This window comes from Schistocerca piceifrons, chromosome 4 (assembly GCF_021461385.2).
Source record: "Schistocerca piceifrons isolate TAMUIC-IGC-003096 chromosome 4, iqSchPice1.1, whole genome shotgun sequence".
NCBI lineage: Eukaryota > Metazoa > Arthropoda > Insecta > Orthoptera > Acrididae > Schistocerca > Schistocerca piceifrons.
In genome coordinates this window covers 31,130,088-31,150,678 of record NC_060141.1, presented here as the reverse complement: position 1 = coordinate 31,150,678, position 20,591 = coordinate 31,130,088, and the positions used below count along the sequence as shown (strand labels likewise).

At 45.1% G+C, this 20,591-nt stretch overlaps 1 protein-coding gene across 1 annotated transcript in view; it reads left to right on the top strand.

Annotated features, from left to right (window-relative positions):
* The window catches only part of LOC124795568 (RING finger protein nhl-1-like), a 118,245-nt gene extending 115,418 nt beyond the window's left edge, over positions 1-2,827 (top strand). Inside the window, exon 12 of the mRNA XM_047259640.1 lies at positions 2,657-2,827. Within this exon, the coding sequence (XP_047115596.1) occupies positions 2,657-2,827 (171 nt within the window). The remainder of the gene's footprint in view (positions 1-2,656) is intronic.
* The last annotated feature ends 17,764 nt before the right edge of the window (positions 2,828-20,591 follow it).

Genomic DNA, 20,591 nt, shown 5'->3' with positions numbered 1-20,591 from the left:
TCTAAATAACTTTTTTGGATTCGTAAGGAGATATTATTGTATCTGTGTGTGTGTGTGTGTGTGTGTGTGTGTGTGTGTGTGTCGTGTGTGTGTGTGTGTGTGTGTGTGTGTGTGTGTGTGTGTGTGTGTGTGTGTGTGTGTGAATCTTAACATGTTTTTACTGTTAACTTGTTTACGCTGTCAGTATTTCCTTACGAAGAAGACGTTTAATAACCCTTCCATTTCGCAACTGACTGGCTGTTTACCATTTCTACAAGAAGATCTTAATATAGAGGGTGACAATTATTGAACTATATGAAAAAAAGAACGTAAATTACTTACAAACTACGGCGTGTACACACTTTATTCAACAGGTGAACGTCACTACAGATATTCGGATTTAGGTTATGACATGTTGGATATGTCTGCAGTCATTGGCGATGATGTCGCGCGGACGAATAGCGAAATTCCGCATGACCCGCTGAAGTGTCGGTGCATCGATGCTGTCGATGTCCTCCCGAATGGCTGTTTTCAGATCAGCAGTGGTTTTCGGGTTATTGCCGTACACCTTGTCTTTAATACAGCTCCACAAAAAGGAGTCGCATGTGTTCAGAGCCGGAGGATATGGCGGCCAATCGAGGCCATTACCCCAGACCCAGAATGCGATCCCTAAAGTGCTACTCCAGGACATCAAACACCCTCCTGCTTGGAGAGGGTCGAGTATGAACCACGTCTTGTCGAAATTAGGGTCACTTCGGATAATGGGAATGAAATCATCTTCCAAAATCGTCACCTATCGTTCGGTAGCCACCGTGCCGTCAGGGAATATCGCACCGATTATTCCGTGACTGGACACTGCTCAACACACAGTCACCCGCCGAGGCTGATGAGGCCTCCTCGATCACGAAATGCGGAGGATACTCAGTCCCCCGAAGGCGCCAATTTTGCTTATTGACGAACCCGTCCAAATGAAAGCGGGCTTCGTCCCTAAGCCAAAGCGTACTAATTCCCATCACGCCTCGCGGCTAGCGGTACAGTTTGAACGTACTAACGCAAACAGTTGAGACGTTACAATTTTATTTCATATACACTACTGGTCATTAAAATTGCTCCACCAAAAAGAAATACAGATGATAAACGGGTATTCATTGGACAAATATATTGTACTAGAACTGACATGTGATTACATATTCACGCAATTTGGGTGTATAGATCCTGAGAAATCAGTACTCAGAACAACCACCTCTGGCCGTAATAACGGCCTTGATACGCCTGAGCATTTTCAACAGGGCTTGGATGGCGTGTACAGGTACAGCTGCCCATGCAGCTTCAACACGATACCACAGTTCATCAAGAGTAGTGACTGGCGTATTGTGACGAGCCAGTTGCTCGGACAGCATTGACCAGAAGTTTTCAATTGATGAGAGATCTGGAGAATGTGCTGGCCGGGCCAGCAGTAAAACATTTTCTGTATCCAGAAATGCCTGTACAGGACCTGCAACTTACGGTCGTGCATTATCCTGCTGAAATGTAGGGTTTCGCAGGGATCGAATGAAGGGCAGAGCCACGGGTCGTAACACATGTGAAATGTACCGTCCACTGTTCAAAGTGCCGTCTATGCGAACAAGATGGTGAGCGAGACGTGTAACCAATGGCACCCCATACCATCACGCCAGGTGATACGCCAATATGGCGATGACGAATACACGCTTCCAATGTGCGTTCACCGCGATATCGCCAAACACGGATGCGACCATCATGATGCTGTAAACAGAACCTGGATTCATCCGAAAAAATGACGTTTTGCCATTCGTGCACCCAGGTTCGTCGTTGAGTACACCATCGCAGGCGCTCCTGGCTGTGATGCAGCGTCAATGGTAACCGCAGCCACGGTCTCCGAGCTGATAGTCCATGCTGATGCAAACGTCGTCGAACTGTTCGTGCAGATGGTTTTTGTCTTGCAAACGTCACCATCTGTTGACTCAGGGATCGATACACGGCTGGCCATTCCGTTACAACCATGCGGATAAGATGCCTGTCATCTCAACTGCTAGTAATACGAGGCCGTTGGGATCCAGCACGGCGTTCCGGATTACCCTCCTGAACCCACCGATTCCATATTCTGGTAACAGTCATTGGATCTCGACCAAGGCGAGCAGCAATGTCGCGATACGATAAACCGCAATCGCGATAGGGTACAATCCGACCTTTATCAGAGTTGGAAACGTGACGGTACGCATTTCTCCTCCTTACAAGAAGCAACACAACAACGTTTCACCAGGCAACGCCGGTCAACTGCTGTTTGTATATGAGAAATCGGTTGGAAACTTTCGTCATGTCAGCACGCTGTAGGTGTCGCCACGGGCGTTAACCTTGTGTGAATGCTCTGAAAAGCTAATCATTTGCATATCACAGCATCTCCTTCCTGTCGGTTAAATTTTGCGTCTGTAGCACATCTTTGTGGTGTAGCAATTGTAATGGCCAGTAGTGTAGTTCAGTAATTGTCTCCCTGAATTATAGGTTACTTTCAGCCGTGTCAGTGTTCACTGTTAGTTGTAACACACTCTGTATATTAATGAATTGTATGCACAGAAGAGGTCGCATGAGCCACCTGGCTGACGTGACCCTCTTACGCAGAGGGTGTGGTGAGCTGAGTGTGAACAGTAACGCCCGGTAGACTAAGGGAGGCGGCGCCGTGTGCCGGCAGGTGTTCAGCGAGGACGGGCGGCTGGTGTGCTCGCTCGGGGGCCGCAGCTCGGGCATCGGCTGGGTGTCCGGCGTGGCCGCCAGCGGCGCCGGGGAGCTGGCCCTCGCCGACGGCTCGGCGCACGCCCTCTACGTCTTCTGACCGCCGCGCCGGCTCCGCGCCTCCAGCTCCAGCAGCCGGCCAGCGCCAGAGTCCAGCGCCGCCATCTCGCCTCCAGCCGTCCTCCCTGCTCACACTACCCACTTCCGTTCTCGCCCTGTGACAGCCACTAACGTTCCACTACCTTTCAGGCGTGCATTCCGGGGAGCAGTACTTCCCCTTCCACTTTTTCGGCCGTTCACCTCGGAGTCGTCCTCGAGGCGAGTCGCTGAACGAGCGGTTTAAGTATTTCGACGTAAGAGACGTCACGCTTAGACTTCCAAAACTCAGTCACCGACTGTCCATCAAAGGCGGGTGTGGGTCTGCTCCTGTACACTGAAAGGTTGGCACAATGATGGAAGTTAGTAGGAGCAGGCTAAGGTAATACACGTCGGTACTGCAGTATGAATTTAAATCACCTTTACTCTAGCAAGAATAATACATAACTTTGCAATGAGGTGCGATGTTGAAATGAGGTGCGAAGTTGAAGTGGAGAATCCCCGCCGTCTACTCTTGCTCAAGTACGCTGAATCTGCAGTGGGGCTCGCAGAGCTGAACAGCACCTGCTAGAGGGCGCTGTCGTCGCTGTCTGTCGTAGTGCGATCTTCACTGGCAGCTACACCGTGGCATCCTAGCTATCGATACCACAGTATTGCTGTCACGAATTCACACCAGAAAAATTATACAATATTCCTCCACCCGCCAAAACTTCAATAATCACTCCTCTAGACACATCTTTTCTGTATTGTGTGATTTATTATACAGGGTGAGCACAAAATCTTGCCCTGATTATAGCAATTTATTTCAGAATAACCATTTGACATAATAATTTACATTTGATGCCGTTACATAGGTTGGTGTTACGGGTTTTTTATTATTTTTATTATTATATTAAGACCAGTCACATTAGTGAACCTCAACGTGTGCTCCCTTGGTAGCTCGGAGAATGTCGATGCGGTATTCCAGTTCCCGCCAGGTGTTTCGTAACATGTGTTCTGTCACAGTACCCACAGCAGCTTGTATCCTAGCCTGCAGCTCGTCGACGTCAGCAACTGGTGTGACGAAGACTCTGTCCTTGATATAGCCCCGGGGAAAAAAAGTCAAGGGCCGTAATGCCTGGAGGCGGGGTGGTCAGGGTGTTGGACCGTTTCTTCCAATCCACAGATCCAGAAATGTTTCATCCAGGAAATCACGCACTACCGAAGTCCAGTGTGTGAGGGGGGCGGAGGGGGGGGGCGCTCCATCGTGCTGGAAAATTATCCATGGCTGATATTCTTCTAACTGTCGGACTATGAACCGTTGCAAAACTTCTAAGAAAATGTAAGCGGTAATGCATTTTTCCACGAAGAAAAACGGTCCCAAAACCTTTTTATGCATGAGGCCGCACCAAAAATTCACTTTTTCGCTGTCTCACTGTAACTGTACAGTAGCATGTGGAGACTCTGAACCCCATATACGGACATTATGCCTATTTACCATTCCACTGACATGAAAGGTCGATTCATCGGTAAAGCATATGCGATTTAAGTACTCGATAGCGCTATCAATCCTGTTGAGAATCTCAGTTGCAAATTCAGCACGTGTCAGCAAATCATTCGGTTTCAAGTCCTGCACGATTTGCACTTCGTAAGCATGCATCCTAAGCTTTTCATGAAGAATCTTCACCACACCTGCTTGCGGTGTTTGAAGTTCACGTGATGCTTGACGAGTTGATTTAGACGGACTCCGTTGAAACGATTGCCGAACACGATCAGCAGTTGCATCACTCACACGAAGCCTCCCACTTGGAGGGCGATCTTCAACGCTGCCTGTTTCGTTAAGCTTTGCACACCATCGCTTTACTGATTCAACGTCAGGAGGGCTGCGTCCATAAGAAGCCCGAAACTTACCCTGAACACTGGTGGGCGATTTCGTTTCGTGAAACCTAAGCACAGATTGGGCTTTCTCCTGCTTCGACGCCATTTCGCCAGCAGCTAACCTGACCTAACAGGCCGCGTCGGTGTTGTGAAGCACTAGCGCCACCTACTGGTGACAATAACTAGTAACACTAACCTATGTAACAGCATCAAATGCAACTTATTATGTCAAACTGTTATTCTGTTATAAATTTTTATAATCGGGGCAAGACTTTGTGCTCACCCTGTTCTTCAAGGGAGGACCATGTAGTTTTCCAAGTAATTTGTGATTTGTAGTTCCATATTTCCAAAGAGTCTACTAATGGAACACCAATATGTATGAGTTTCAGTATAAAGCAGACACAGTAAAACAATACTGTCATTATGGTAAATCATGAACGTGCTTCAAAACGCTGAAGGCTTACCACATCTAGTAAATTTGCAATTGGATGTCAGGGCAAAATTATGAACTTATCTTGTCTTTAAATTTATGCCAAAATTATTGAACAAGGTGCCCTGGAAACGCAGTCTGATTTCAATAATGACACTTTCGATGCGGCAGAAGTTCCGCAAGCGGGCTACTCTGAAATATTTAGGTTTTAACACTGACTACAAACACTGCATAATTAACTATCATTGTGTATTAAGCTGTGCCTTATAGACTCAGCTTGTGCAGGGCAAATGTATTTGCCATTCGTAACCTTCGGCGCATGAAAAATTTGGTAATCTGTGAGCTAAAGTGATGGAGAGACCGAATTCCGGCGACGCTGTTCCTGCGTCTGCCTGTATCGGAGAAGCATTATCAGTAAAACTGTGAACATTGCGAAAGCGCTGCTTCAGTAAATGCTGTCTCCCAGGAAAATAATAAAATGTATCGAAATGAGGTCCATTTTCAAAAAGAAATTCTGATGCAGATATGATCAGATGAGGGACACGAGGTCGGAAACATACGCGAAGTACATAAACTCATGAATTCACTGACACCAAATGTAATGAATTAGCGATATAATGATCCAAATGGTTAACAAGTTGCTACGTCCTCGTGGACGAATACAATACATCAAACTCACGGTATTCATCAACGTAAATTTACGTAGTCACACAAGAGATCTTCAGAATAGTATTACAAAACTTGTTAATGTGATTTCATGACACATACAAACACACACATACACACAGAAAGAGAGAGAGAGAGAAACACACACATACACACAGAGAGAAAGAGAGAGAGAGAGACTGTAATTCCTTGTATCCATGGATTGTAGAAAATCCAGAGACTGGCCTACACGTACACAAGTGAAATCGAAAAGTGTACTAAACCGCTAAGTTCCCTCAACAAATCGAAAGAAAAACGCAAGCAGATATCTCATCGAATCCTTTCAAACAACATGTTGAATAACCATCATCGAATACCTTAATCCCATTCGATAAAGAAGTAGCAGCCAGCATTCGGAGCAGAGGCTGGAGCAAGCAAGGGTACCGGGTTTGTCCCACGACACGAGCACCCTGTATCCTGACTGGCTGTCCACAGGTCAAAGCTTCACGAGCGACTGAGAGATGCCACGCAAAGATGCATCACCAATGCAGACGAATTCGCCAGCCACCGAGACTCTCTGAGGAAACAAGTGACTTGTGTTTAACATGCGGGCGCATTGAAGATCATCGCCTCCGACGTGGCGACCCGGCAGGCCCTTTCTCATTTCATTAATCTTTTGCCACTCTAAATTTTTATGCTTTTCGATATTAGTAGCTGTGTATCCTTTGGAAATCCTGCTAGTACCTAGTTTTGTATTTTCCTTCTGTATCTATCCCACTTCCGAAGCAACATAATTGATCCACCTCTTCTTCAAGAGTCTCTTCCGCAAACTTAGCATTTATTCCTTATGCCCATTTGTTGGGCCACCGCCACTACCTCAGTTATTATGTTTGTTAATGTGTTTATCATAGTACACATTCAATTTCATTAGCATTCGTCGCAGTTCCTCTTTATTTTCGACGACCACTACTGTGTCGTCAGCGAACTGTGTCATGCGGGTTGTCTGCTTTGTGGCAGACAGCGCACTCCCATAATGAGAGGCTTGTTTGATTCTCTCTTTGCTTCTTCGGCATACAAAATTCAAATGTTAGCGCTGACAATGAGCTTCGCTGCCGTCCTCAAATGTTTACCGACTTTGGCCCCTTGTATTTTGCCGTCAACCCTGACGATTTCAGTCTACTGTATGTATGAACAATCGTAGATTGAAACTTGAGGTGGCCATTTCTTGCGCACATAACACGCCAGCTTTAACAGCTACCGCTCTCAGCTTTTGTAGAGGCTAGAGAAAGACGTCAGTGTCGGTGAAGATGCCAGGCACAGGTTAAAATTGTTTCTCAAGCATATTTTTCCCCAGCAGCGTAACTTACGCCTTGTGCGCCTAGATGACACCACCTTACTGCATTTACCCCTTACCAAACACAACAAGTTGACATTCTGACTCAATAAAGCAGCTATGCTTCATTCAAGGAATCATGTGAAGGTCCGCACAACACATTTTTCTTACTCGTACTTAACGTTTATCACGTCTAGAGCCTCCACGTTTCAGTTCACGGTGAGTGAACTTGTCAGGTTGTTCGGAGGAATACCAGGATACTATCGCCTACTTATGAGCCGCAACATAATATTGGAAAAGCTTAGAAAATGCTATCGTCACTCGGACACCGAGTGTAGAACTAAGGTAGCATTGTTGTTCATTATCTTTCCCACAAGTTCTTTCCCACAAGTTCTTTCCCACAAGTTCTTTCCCCGTTATCCTCTCATCAACTCATTATGCTTTCTAAACTCTCACCCAATGCTGTTTGTGATCTTTGTATCTCGATATAATTTTTCTATTCTACTCGTTCCTTCGCTGCCACATTCGCTAATCACTTGAGCTTAAGCTGATTATTCCGTTCTCCTGCTGCCCCTACCTCACATTTGGAGAATGCAGTGCTCTGCATATGCTGCTTCAGAACGTACTTCCTAAAATCTACATTAATGTTTGAGACTAGCAGTTTTCTATGGTTGCTTTAGATTGTTCCTTACCTTGTTAAAGCAATAATTACTCCGGGTATTTCATTTTATAGTTTTACTTTTTACACCCTTCAATTTCTGTTAGTTGTTGTGCTTGTTTTAATTTAAAAACTGAAATACACGGCACTGACGTTTCATAATAAATTTATCTTATTGTTCGTTGTGGACCGACTTTCGGCTTTTCAGGCCATTCTCGGACAACTTAGGACTCCTTTTGATCGTTTTTAAATATTCTTGCGTTTACTCTTAAGCCAAATTCACTGATGTTTATTATGACGTTTCTACTCAGTATCTGAGTTCTCTCAGCAGTACAGTATTCTCCGTGGACTGCAACAACGCTGTCCATTTCTCTAGTATGTTTTCTTCTTTTCAGACAGTTCCTTTAAATACTCCTTTAACAAGGAAGTGAAAGAATGTGGTAATGAACCAACGTCTTGTACCTTCTGTATCATACGCTTGTCTGTTGTGTTAGTACATTGCGCTGTTTTATTGCATTTTGTTTATCTGTGTACTACATTCCTTTTTTGTTTCTCAAAAGAAGTAGACACATATTTCAACTGAAATTGTCGAAAGGTTTTCTTAGATTCGCAAATGTGATTTAGATATTTCATAATATAATAGTTGCTCGGAATACTAAGCGTAACCATCCCACCGTAATTTCTGTCTCTGCACGTGTATATAATTCTAGCTAAAAACGTAAGATGTACTGCATGATGTGTGCCCTTTCTTTCTACCTACCTGTCTCTCTTCCTCCACCCTTCTCTCTTCTCGTCTTTCCCACAGCTCCTCATTTCCTTCTATTCTCTTTTTCTTTGTTTCTCTTCCTCCTCTTCTCCAGCCTCTCCAGCAGCGGAAGCACTACGCTCCTACACGGATCACCTTGGAGACTCGTGGAAACGAACGGCTTCAACAACTAATCACAACCATTGTCTGTTTCATTGCACCGCAGTGTAAAGAATAATGCCTCAGATACTATGCAGTGTACTGCCCAGGTTGAAATACAAATAGTGCGATAGTAGAGACAAAAGGAATGTGACTTTATGAGCTCACGTTCGTCTCTAATTTCCACATACTTTTACGTCTTCCCGAGTGGTAGATTTCAGCGCTGGTTGTCGTTCCAAGTTTCGTCAGTCGTACCGAAATCATTGACTGATTACAAATGTGCCATAATTAAAAAAATACTATGAGTGCTCGGAAGGGGCATAATATGCTTGCGTTGAAATGTCGGAATGGCGACCATCGAGCATGAAAAACGGCCTTGGAACTTACCTTCTCCTTACTATATAAGTTTGTTGTCGGCTGTTGATGGACGTAGTTAATACGTTGCACGTCTTATTAGTACCACTTTGTACGGTATACTATTACTATGTTATTATCAATAAAAGAAAACTGTAAAAGAGTTAAATAAAGCCGTTAAAACCATAAGCGACTGTTTTTAATTTCTTCCTATGACTGAAGCCATTATAATTAATGCAGCTGATTTCACCAGGGCACAATGAGAGAACTTTACCTTTTGAAACAAATCATGTTTCGTGAACGCAGTTACCTCTATGGAACGGTCACCTGCTGCTTGGGAACAGGATAAGCGCGAATTAGCAGCACACAGACTTAAAAGGAAACTTAAAACATTTTATCACAGAAATATTCTTGTTATAAACATGGTTATGATCAAAAATCGAATAAACATTTTCTGTTTAGATTGTATGAAAGTTATTTTAAGTTCGTGAGGGAGAACTTTGTTCGCTTCAGTACTGAAGTTTCGTGACCAGCAGTATTTTATTTTGCTAGAAGCTCGCCTTGATGCAGCTTGATACACGTGAAGTAGCACATGGGACAAAAGTGGAGTGACGTACAAGCAGCAGATGGTGCAAATGGTTCAAATGGCTCTGAGCACTATGGGACTTAATTTCTGAGGTCATCAGTACCCTAGAACTTAGAACTACTTAAACCTAACTAACCTAAGGACATCACACACATCAATGCCCGAGGTAGGATTCGAACCTGCGACCGTAGCGGTCGCGCGGTTCCAGACTGTAGCGCCTAGAACCGCTCGGTCACCCCGGCCGGCAGCAGATGGTGCAGTATGTACGAGTCCCGTGGGAGGGTCCGCCAATTGTACTGAACTTGCTTCTGGTTGGTCGGCACATTCGGGAGCTAGGCACCAAAACGCCTAACATTTCTTATTTAATTATTTACAAACTTTTCATTGTATTTAACCCAGTTTTACCCTACGAGCCTACCGTTTCTGTTTATTAAATTTCTCTTGTTTTGAGAGATGTACGAGTTATGATGTTACAGCCGAAGTGCTTCGAACACCATCGGGTCGCTTTGGCGCGCCTGGGAGACGAAGTACTTCAGCTGCGCTAATCAATCCGTTCCGGATGTTCCTCAGAGCCGGACGTGTATCTCTGTACTCTATATCGGAAGTTGTCAGAAAAGTTACCGTACTATTAAAAAAGCTATGTCGAGTGTTGTAGAAGACACTGTGATAAGTGATATTTTAAAATATAAACAAACAGGATACATTAATGAGAGGTGTCGCCTACCATCATTGTCAGTACTACAGATCTTGCCCTCTGTAGATACAGAGACTAACCTGGACAAGTGGCATCCCACAAGAAAAACACAAACACAGGTTCAAGTTGACACCGCAGCAGCCTCCGCCGTAGAAGATTCCACGACCGACGAGTTGTCTTCTGCGCTGGAGCCACAACTTCAGAAGACGACAGGTTGGTGAAAAGAACGGTTAGGGACTTTTATTCAACCTCTACAGATCTCTCTAGCTTCCAGATCTGACTTCCAACACGACAACGCATAATTTCATAGCTTGCAGATGAGTCGAGCTCTGAATGTAACAGTGTGCATGTTAATACGAGCAGCTAAGCGCGTGTTATGTTCATTCTCTTTCAGTCCTTTGTGTCGAACATTTCTCCTCCCTATGCTACCTCAGATTGCACAGTTCAGCCATCCTGATGTCTTTCCAGGGAAGGTCCCTCGTAAAGTAAACATTTACGACTATAAGCTCCTTACCTTGAAGTAAGAAATTTAGGATTCTTGTCGTTGCTACGAAATTTAAGTTGTTCACGCCAATAAAAAGTAATTATTCACATCCGAGCGCAGTTACCTCGAAGTATCCATATTATGATTCCCTAACACCAGTAACCAGTAACCAGTGGAATGTAGTCGAATTAAGTCGGGCGATGCTGTGGGAATTAGATTAGGAAATGAGACTCTTAAAGTGGTAAAGGAGTTTTGCTATTTGGGGAGCAAAATAACTGATGATGGTCGAAGAAGAGAGGATATAAAATGTAGACTGGCAGTGGGAAGGAAAGCGTTTCTGAAGAAGAGAAATTTGTTAACATCGAGTATAGATTTAAGTGCCAGGAAGTCGTTTCTGAAAGTATTTGTATGGAGTGTAGCCATGTATGGAAGTGAAACATGGACGATATGTTGAAGATTAGGTGGGTAGATCACGTAACTAATGAGGAGGTATTGAATAGGATTGGGGAGAAGAGAAGTTTGTGGCACAACTTGACTAGAAGAAGCGATCGGTTGGTAGGACATGTTCTGAGGCATCAAGGGATCACAAATTTAGCATTGGAGGGCAGCGTGGAGGGTAAAAATCGTAGAGGGAGACCAAGAGACGAATACACTAAGCAGATTCAGAAGGATGTAGGTTGCAGTAAGTACTGGGAGATGAAGGAGCTTGCACAGGACACAGTAGCATGGAGAGATGCATCAAAGCAGTCTCAGGACTGAAGACCACACCAACAACAACAACAACAACAACACCAGTACAAATTTAGCCTTAAAGTTTTACGTCTTGTGTTACAATCTCAGACCGTATACGGGACGTTTACAAATTGTCGTGTTTGTGGCGAGGAGGTGTTGACCGTACGTATGGCAGTGACACCGATAGCATTTCTGTAATGTGTAACTACGAATATCATCTAAAAATGGTTCAAATGGCTCTGAGCACTATGGGACTCAACATCTTAGGTCATAAGTCCCCTAGAACTTAGAACTACTTAAACCTAACTAACCTAAGGACATCACACACACCCATGCCCGAGGCAGGATTCGAACCTGCGACCGTAGCAGTCCCGCGGTTCCGGACTGCAGCGCCAGAACCGCTAGACCACCGCGGCCGGCGAATGTCATCTGGAAATGGGTTACTGCGCCTGAAACTAGCAACCAGTAGGTAAAGAAACTGAAAAACAGTTGTCGACAGACTGAAAATACGTTATTTCAGCATCAACTGAGCTCTTCATCATAATAATGACATGTCTTTTATCTCACACCCAAACCTCCGGAAGTCAGACACTTACAAGGGGAGGCCACGACGTTTGGAACGCGGATTTACTGCAAACTTCGTACACTCGTAGTACTCCATGAAGACAACAAAACGTGTAAGCAGTAGCGCATACTTCTCGAGCGTTATTGAGAAAATCTCAAGGAAAGTTCTGCCGTTAAGTATATGCCAGCGCGTGGCCATTTAACCATGAAGCGGCGGCAACTCAGCGCGTTCGGTCGGAGCGCTGCGTGCTCTGTAGTAAAAAAAAAAAAAAAAAAAAAAAAAAAAAAAAAAAAAAAAAAAAATCTCGGACACAGATGTTAACACTCTTTCACTTCCAGAACGATATTTTCACTCTGCAGCGGAGTCTGCGCTGATATGAAACTTCCTGGCAGATTAAAACTGTGTGCCGGACCGACACTCAAACTCGGGACCTTCGCCTTTCGCGGGCAAGTGCTCTACCAACTTTTTTTTTTTTTTTTTTTTTAATCTCATTTTGTTCGTGTTTGTTCAACGTATCTGCTCGGGGCGGACGTCGCAAGACACCCGTTGAAGTTCGTTGTTGATCGATTAACTGAGTTTTTTTAATTACAGAGGGCTGCTAACCCTCTGACCGAACACGCTGAGCTACCGTGCCGGCTTACCCAAGCACAACTCACGCCCCGTCCTCACAGATTTATTTTTGCCAGTACCTCGTCTCCTATCTTCCAAACTTAACAGAAACTCTCCTGCGAACCTTGCAGAACTAGCACTCCTGAAAGAAAGAATATTGCGGAGCCATGGCTTAGCCACAGCCTGGGGGATGTTTCCAGAATGAGATTTTCACTCTGCAGCGGAGTCTGCGCTGATATGAAACTTCCTGGCAGATTAAAACTGTGTGCTGGACCGAGACTCGAACACGGGACCTTTGCCTTTCGCGAGCAAGTGCTCTACCGCGAAAGGCAAAGATCCCGAGTTCGAGTCTCGGTCCGGCACACAGTTTTAATCTGCCAGGAAGTTTCATATCGAACAAAAAAGAAGTGGTTAGCGTTCAAGCCCCGTAATCGCTGTATCGAGTCCCGTTCGTCAGTTTTTTTTTTCTTTTTTCAACACAGTCATTCTTTACTATTTGTATTTCAATTGATATAATGGGAAAAATACGTGTAATTGGATGAACTTTTATTAAATTTACAATGTTATTTGCAGTCTACCAAGTTTATCACAAACAATATAATATTCATAACTATCGACTAGTAAACGACCAAACGCATAAAGTGATACTGAAAATGTATGCTTTTCCGTGATTTGAGAAATCCCTTATACCTGGAAGGAGCCCGAAACTACTTGTTACCTGCAAGTTTTGACCGGCACAGACTGCTTTCGAAAGATGTACAATTAATCGTCGCTTTCGACATTACGAGTACAAGTTGCAGGATGGTATTTTTCGTAAAAACATGGAAAACATAAACGGCACCAGCTGCATTGAATAAATGCTATGTTTCCGCATACGCAAGGTCTTTTGAGGTTTTCCGTGGAAAAACAAACCTCGTTAACATTTCCAAAAACCTCTCTTTCAGCCGATGCTTTGGAAGCAAACCATGCATAACGCAGCATTTCCTTAAATATCGGCGCTGATAATTGGTCATGCAGTATCGAGTGCATTTTAATGGCGTCTTCACTAGAAGCAATTTCTCGTTCTCTTTCGATTAAACAACAACAATTTTGAAGACGCTTAATGAAATTTTTAACTTTCCTGTAGAAATAAACATCGCACGGTTGGGAAAGTGGCGTGCATTTTGGAGGTACGACTTTAACCGTACATGTTCCAAGTCCTTCGTACAAACCACGAATCGTCTGACACCCCCCCCCCTCTCTCCTCCAAGAATCTATTATTAATAAGAATTTTTCTTTCTTCACGTAGGGAAGCATGACGGTAGATAAAAATGAATAATATAATTGCGTGGTAAGTTTCCCAGATTTCGAACTCGTTACGACGACATTCGGAAGATCTTTGGTTAATTTGTCAATGGTGTTCTGAACCTTTGGTCGCTTCTCGCAAACAAAGAAACACATGCGGCAATAATTCGTCACACAATGTTATCGCATATTGTGCCGTGTACGAGTGCGTCACCTCATTTATATCGCGCCTTCTGACAAACACGGTCTTCTAATTTCTTTCGGCGAGAGTTCTGTTGTATGTGGACTGGTGCTGCCAACCTATCTGGTCTGTATTGATAACAAATATTTTTTCGAAATTCCGGATGACTGCCCTCGTCTGCAATTGGATCTTCCTCGCGGCTTCCAACTTTTCTTCCGCAGACACACATTCCTTCAAGCTCATATACTGCGTGATCTTCCTCTGCCGAATTCTGTGCCGTAGTCTGAGTTTTTTTTCCATGAAAACGATGCTTTGAATATGAAGTCCTCCGATTGGAATTGGCCCGCAGCAGCCAAACCCCACTGCCGTAGGTTTCTGATAGTTAAGTGAAAAGTAAAATCAAAGATTCATTTTATTAATATAATTATTTCTTCGAATGAGGTTGTTGAAGATATAGAAAATTAAATGTAAAGTGATAAAAATGAACACATACTTGCTGATAATTTTGGCGAGACTCCACGAATCCGTCATAGGTCCATGAATCAATTATCGAATATTTATCGATCGTTGATCCTCCAGATTTTATGTTTTCCTCAATTCGTCTTTCCTTGTCAAACTTCTAGACCCTTTTATCTGGAGAGTTCGGAGACTCCATTTAGGGTGTTCTTTCGCCAGTTTAACAACTTTTATTTTGGTCTCCAACGGAACATAATCGCCTTTTGACTCCTTTTCCGCTGGCTCATAATCTTCATAGTTGGACGAACTTTCTTCGACTTCACAGAATTGATCTTCTTTGTCTGCTTCATCAAAATGAATAAGGTCCTCGTCAATGATGAGTATTTTTTCTCCTAACATTTCCATGGTAGCCCGATACAGTTCTTCTCCAGTCACCATTGCATCGACAAATATCCTTGCTGATGCTTCTGTATCAAAGACGTCCGCTTATTGAAAAAGACTATCACAATATACGAACGGTCCGCCCCCAGCAGCTGAGTGGTCAGCGCGCCAGAATGTCTGTCTTAAGGGCCCGGGTTCGATTCCCGGCTGGGTCGGAGATTTTTCTCCGCTCAGGGACTCGGTGTTGTGTTGTCCTAATCATCATCATTTCATCCCCATTGACGCGCAAGTCGCCGAAGTGGTGTCAAATCGAAAGACTTGCACCCGGCGAACTGTCTACCCGACGGAAGGCTCTAATTACACGAGATTTACCTTTTTAATATGCGAACGCGTCTTTCAACCGACGTTTCGCAACTGCACTATGGATTGAATATTCATTACATTCCTCATTCGCAGTTCTCGACGAACTGGGTCTCACTTCCATTTTTCTAGTCACGATGTAACGTTTTATACTTCACGAACAATTCGCACGTACGTTATTTCTTCCTGCTACATAAGCAAGGCCTCACCGCTATGCGAGATAGCCGTCAAACGATCCCCATTCTATCAGGGTTCGAGCCTGGCCCTCCCCCCGTTCTTTGCAAGCCGTCTGTGCCGGTCAAAACTTGCAAGTAACAAGTAGTTTTGGGCTCCTTCAAGGAATAAGGGATTTCTCAAATCACGGACAAGCATACATTTTCAGTATCACTTTATGTGTTTGGTCGTTTACTAGTCTATAGTTATGAATATTGTATTATTTGTGATAATAAAAACTTATAGACTGCCAAACAACATTGTAAATTTAATAAAAGTTCATCCGATTACACGTATTTTTCCCATTATATCAATTGTAATATAAATAGTAAAGAATATGACTGTGTTGGAAAAAAAACTGACGAACGGGACTCGATTCAGCGATCCAGCGATTACGGGGCTTGAACGCTAACCACTTTTTTTATGAAATAATCTTTATTGAACAAACTAACAGTACACATATATACACAGTGCAACAGTTCTTCAAGGTACAATTAAAACATATACAAATGATTGTTAGTTTAACAAAAATATTAGAAACACATTAAATACAAAAAAATATAAATCAATCTGTTTTCTTCCTTGGTTTTTTTTTTGTGTCTGATGCATCAGATCGTGGATAAGGGTGTTGCATCATGTGACAGGTAGGCATGGTACACCCCAACTTTGAGGGGGGTCAAGGAAGACGCTGCGGAGATAACCGGCAAAAGTTTGTCGGTAAGATGGTTTTCGGGTGAGGGTGCTATGCGCGGTCACAACTTTGTACCAGAAGTCGAGGACTGTTTGCGGACCACTCTGAAAGAGGTATTCTAAATACTGTCCTCATAACCAGGTGTGTGTGTGATGCTTAGCAAGAGGGTAGTGGAATGTCTGAGGCAACAACAAGAAATCTGGGGTTACCGTCGTTGGCGGGGCACGGAGGTAAAAGCCCACGATTCGTTGGACGAGGAGCCAAACGTTTCGTTTCAGGGGGCACGTAAGACGGTGCTCGTCGGTGTCTTCGAGCTGACAGTCAGGGCAGAGTGGGGAGGTGGCCAGTCCTATGCGATAAAGTCGACTATTAGTCGGGAATTGGCCATACACTAAAACATATCAGAGTGCAGACACAGACGGCAAAAAGGACGCATGCACACACCCCCAAACCGTGCGCCAGTTAATGTCAGGATGCTGTAGCACCATGGGGTCGCAAGGGTTGGACAGCATAAACAAACGATAAAAGTCTTTTGTACGAGGAGGACGGGTGACATGATGATCGGCCCGAACGTAGCTGAGTTCCATGAAACAATTGGCGACATGGTACAATAATGGAGAAATAGGTGCTGCCACATTGATCGGTGGATCGAGAGAAGCTGGTCGGAGGATATCTAAGGGACTGCGTGTTAAGGACGGGACCGGCCCCTGCCAGTGCCGCAACAGAGTGTGGTCAAAGAGTGCAGAAGAGCGTGCCCGCACGTTGACGAGTCCGAGGCCACCTTTTGCAGGAGGCAGTGTTAAGAGTGTTGTAGCGGACTTTGAAAAGTGCCCCTGCTGACAAGAAATATCCAAAGGCTGATTGGATGCGGCGGCCAAGGGGTAACGGCATTGGGAGGATCTGGGCGACGTGTACCAGTTTAGGGGCGACATACATGTTGACATAGGACACACGTTGGAGTTGGTTTAAGTTACGGTGCACTTGACCGCGGACATGGTGCCGAATCGACTGCAAAAGCCGCCGGTAAGCCAGGGCCACTGTGCGGTGTGTGGAGCTCGTAAATTCGATACCCAAGTAACGAAGGGTGGTACTGACTGGGAGTGGGGCCGCCACCATAACTGGGAGACCGCGCCCAATGTGCAGCATAGTCGATTTGTGGACAATAAGAATGCTACCCGAAATACGTTCATACTGGTGAATCCATTGGATGGCGTCATTGAGTTCCGTGGAGCGGCACGTGAGAAAGAGGAGGTCGTCCGCATAAGTCCTACAGTGAAAGGTGCAGTCACGTAAAGTGAGACCCTGCAGTCTAGCCCAGAGATGAGGGGCTCAAGTTCAATGGCATATAGTAAAGTAGGGCATCCTTGACGCACAGAGCGGCGTATAGGAATCGGTCCTACAAGCCTCCCATTGTCTTGAACCATCGAGACCGCGGGAAGTACTAACTGGCGAATGGCATGGTGAGAGAGTAATGGGAAACCCATACGCGTCGCCACCATGAGGAGTAATGGGTGTCGAACGCGATCAAAGGCACTCGTGAAATCGATGGATGCCAGTGCTGCACGAAGGCGACAAACCGACGCCAGCGCGATGAGGTCACGGCATTCTCCTAGGGCTGTTTGTAGGGTGGCCACACAACCACTTGCAGTCTGCTCCGGTGAAAGGACCGTAGGTAAGACGGTGCGTATGCGCGCTGCTAAGAGGCGTGCATAGATTTTATAGTCTGCATTCATTAGTGTAAGGGGGCGATAAGCAGAGACATGGGACCCTCCCTTCGGCTTAGGCACACGTAAAAGAATGCCAATGATGAATTCAGATGGAATTGGGAAGGACGGAGTAAAGAGTTCCTGAAACATTTCCGCCCAGCGAGGGAGCATTACCGTGGTGAACGCTCAGTAAACCTCCACGGGTAGACCATCCGGTCCTGGTGATTTGTTCTTGGCCCCCTTGTTGATCGTATCTACCACATCTTCTGCGGTGATTGCAGACATCATGGACGTTGACTCCGCTACGGTGAGGGTCCGATCAGGGGAAGGACGGAGATCATTAGGAATTGGCGTTGCCATCGGTTCATCATCATAAGATTGGCGATAATGTTCAGCAAAGGCAGACACCACTGCCGCCTGTGTTGTGAGCTGAACACCGTCTGATGTGATGTTGGGGACGACAAGTCGACGTCGACTACGATGGTCGGATGCGGCATGGATTGTGGATGGCGTTTCGTCGTGGAGGAGGTCTTGTCGTCGGGAACGCACCACGACACCATGCAGTCGACCACGTTGAAGAGAGAGGAGACGAGCTTCTACATCTACATCTACATTTATACACCGCAAGCCACCCAACGGTGTGTGGCGGAAGGCACTTTACGTGCCACTGTCATTACCTCCCTTTCCTGTTCCAGTCGCGTATGGTTCGCGGGAAGAACGACTGTCTGAAAGCCGCCGTTCGCGCTCTAATCTCTCTAATTTTACATTCGTGATCTCCTCGGGAGGTATAAGTTGGGGGAAGCAATATATTCGATACCTCATCCAGAAACGCACCCTCTCGAAACCTGGCGAGCAAGCCACACCGCGATGCAGAGCGCATCTCTTGCAGAGTCTGCCACTTGAGTTTGTCAAACATCTCCGTAACGCTATCACGCTTACCAAATACCCCTGTGACGAAACGCGCCGCTCTTCTTTGGATCTTCCCTATCTCCTCTGTCAACCCGATCTGGTACGGATCCCACACTGATGAGCAATACTCAAGTATAGGTCGAACGAGTGTTTTGTAAGCCACCTCCTTTGTTGGTGGACTACATTTTCTAAGCACTCTCCCAATGAATCTCAACCTGGTACCCGCCTTACCAACAATTAATTTTATATGATCATTCCACTTCAAATCGTTCCGCACGCATACTCCCAGATATTTTACAGAAGTAACTGCTACCAGTGTTTGTTCCGCTATCATATAATCATACAATAAAGGATTCTTCTTTCTATGTATTCGCAATACATTACATTTGTCTATGTTAAGGGACAGTTGCCACTCCCTGCACCAAGTGCCTATCAGCTGCAGATCTTCCTGCATTTTGCTACAATTTTCTAATGCTGCAACTTCTCTGTATACTACAGCATCATCCGCGAAAAGCCGCATGGAACTTCCGACACTATCTACTAGGTCATTTATATATATTGTGAAAAGCAATGGTCCCATAACACTCCCCTGTGGCACGCCAGAGGTTACTTTAACGTCTGTAGACGTCTCTCCATTGATAACAACATGCTGTTTGCTAAAAACTCTTCAATCCAGCCACACAGCTGGTCTGATATTCCGTAGGCTCTTACTTTGTTAATCAGGCGACAGTGCGGAACTGTATCGAACGCCTTCCGGAAGTCATGAAAAATAGCATCTACCTGGGAGCCTGTATCTAATATTTTCTGGGTCTCATGAACAAATAAAGCGAGTTGGGTCTCACACGATCGCTGTTTCCGGAATCCATGTTGATTCCTACATAGTAGATTCTGGGTTTCCAAAAACGACATGATACTCGAGCAAAAAACATGTTCTAAAATTCTACAACAGATCGACGTCAGAGATATAGGTCTATAGTTTTGCGCATCTTCTCGACGACCCTTCTTGAAGACTGGGACTACCTGTGCTCTTTCCCAATCATTTGGAACCCTCCGTTCCTCTAGAGACTTGCGGTACACGGCTGTTGGAAGGGGGACAAGTTCTTTCGCGTACTCTGTGTAGAATCGAATTGGTATCCCGTCAGGTCCAGTGGATTTTCCTCTGTTGAGTGATTCCAGTTGCTTTTCTATTCCTTGGACACTTATTTCGATGTCAGCCATTTTTTCGTTTGTGCGAGGATTTAGAGAAGGAACTGCAGTGCGGTCTTCCTTTGTGAAACAGCTTTGGAAAAAGGTGTTTAGTAAACTTCCTGGCAGATTTAAAACTGTGTGCCGGACCGAGACTCGAACTCGGGACCTTTGCCTTTCGCGGGCAAGTGCTCTACCAACTGAGCTACCCAAGCACGACTCACGCCCCGTCCTCACAGCTTTACTTCTGCCAGTACCTCGTCTCCTACATTCCAAACTTAACAGAAGCTCTCCTGCGAACCTTGCAGAACTAGCACTCCTGAAAGAAAGGATATTGCGGAGACATGGCTTAGCCACAGCCTGGGGGATGTTTCCAGAAGTACTGGCAGAAGTAAAGCTGTGAGGACGGGGCGTGAGTCGTGCTTGGGTAGCTCAGTTGGTAGAGCACTTGCCCGCGAAAGGCAAAGGTCCCGAGTTCGAGTCTCGGTCCGGCACACAGTTTTAAATCTGCCAGGAAGTTTCATATCAGCGCACACTCCGCTGCAGAGTGG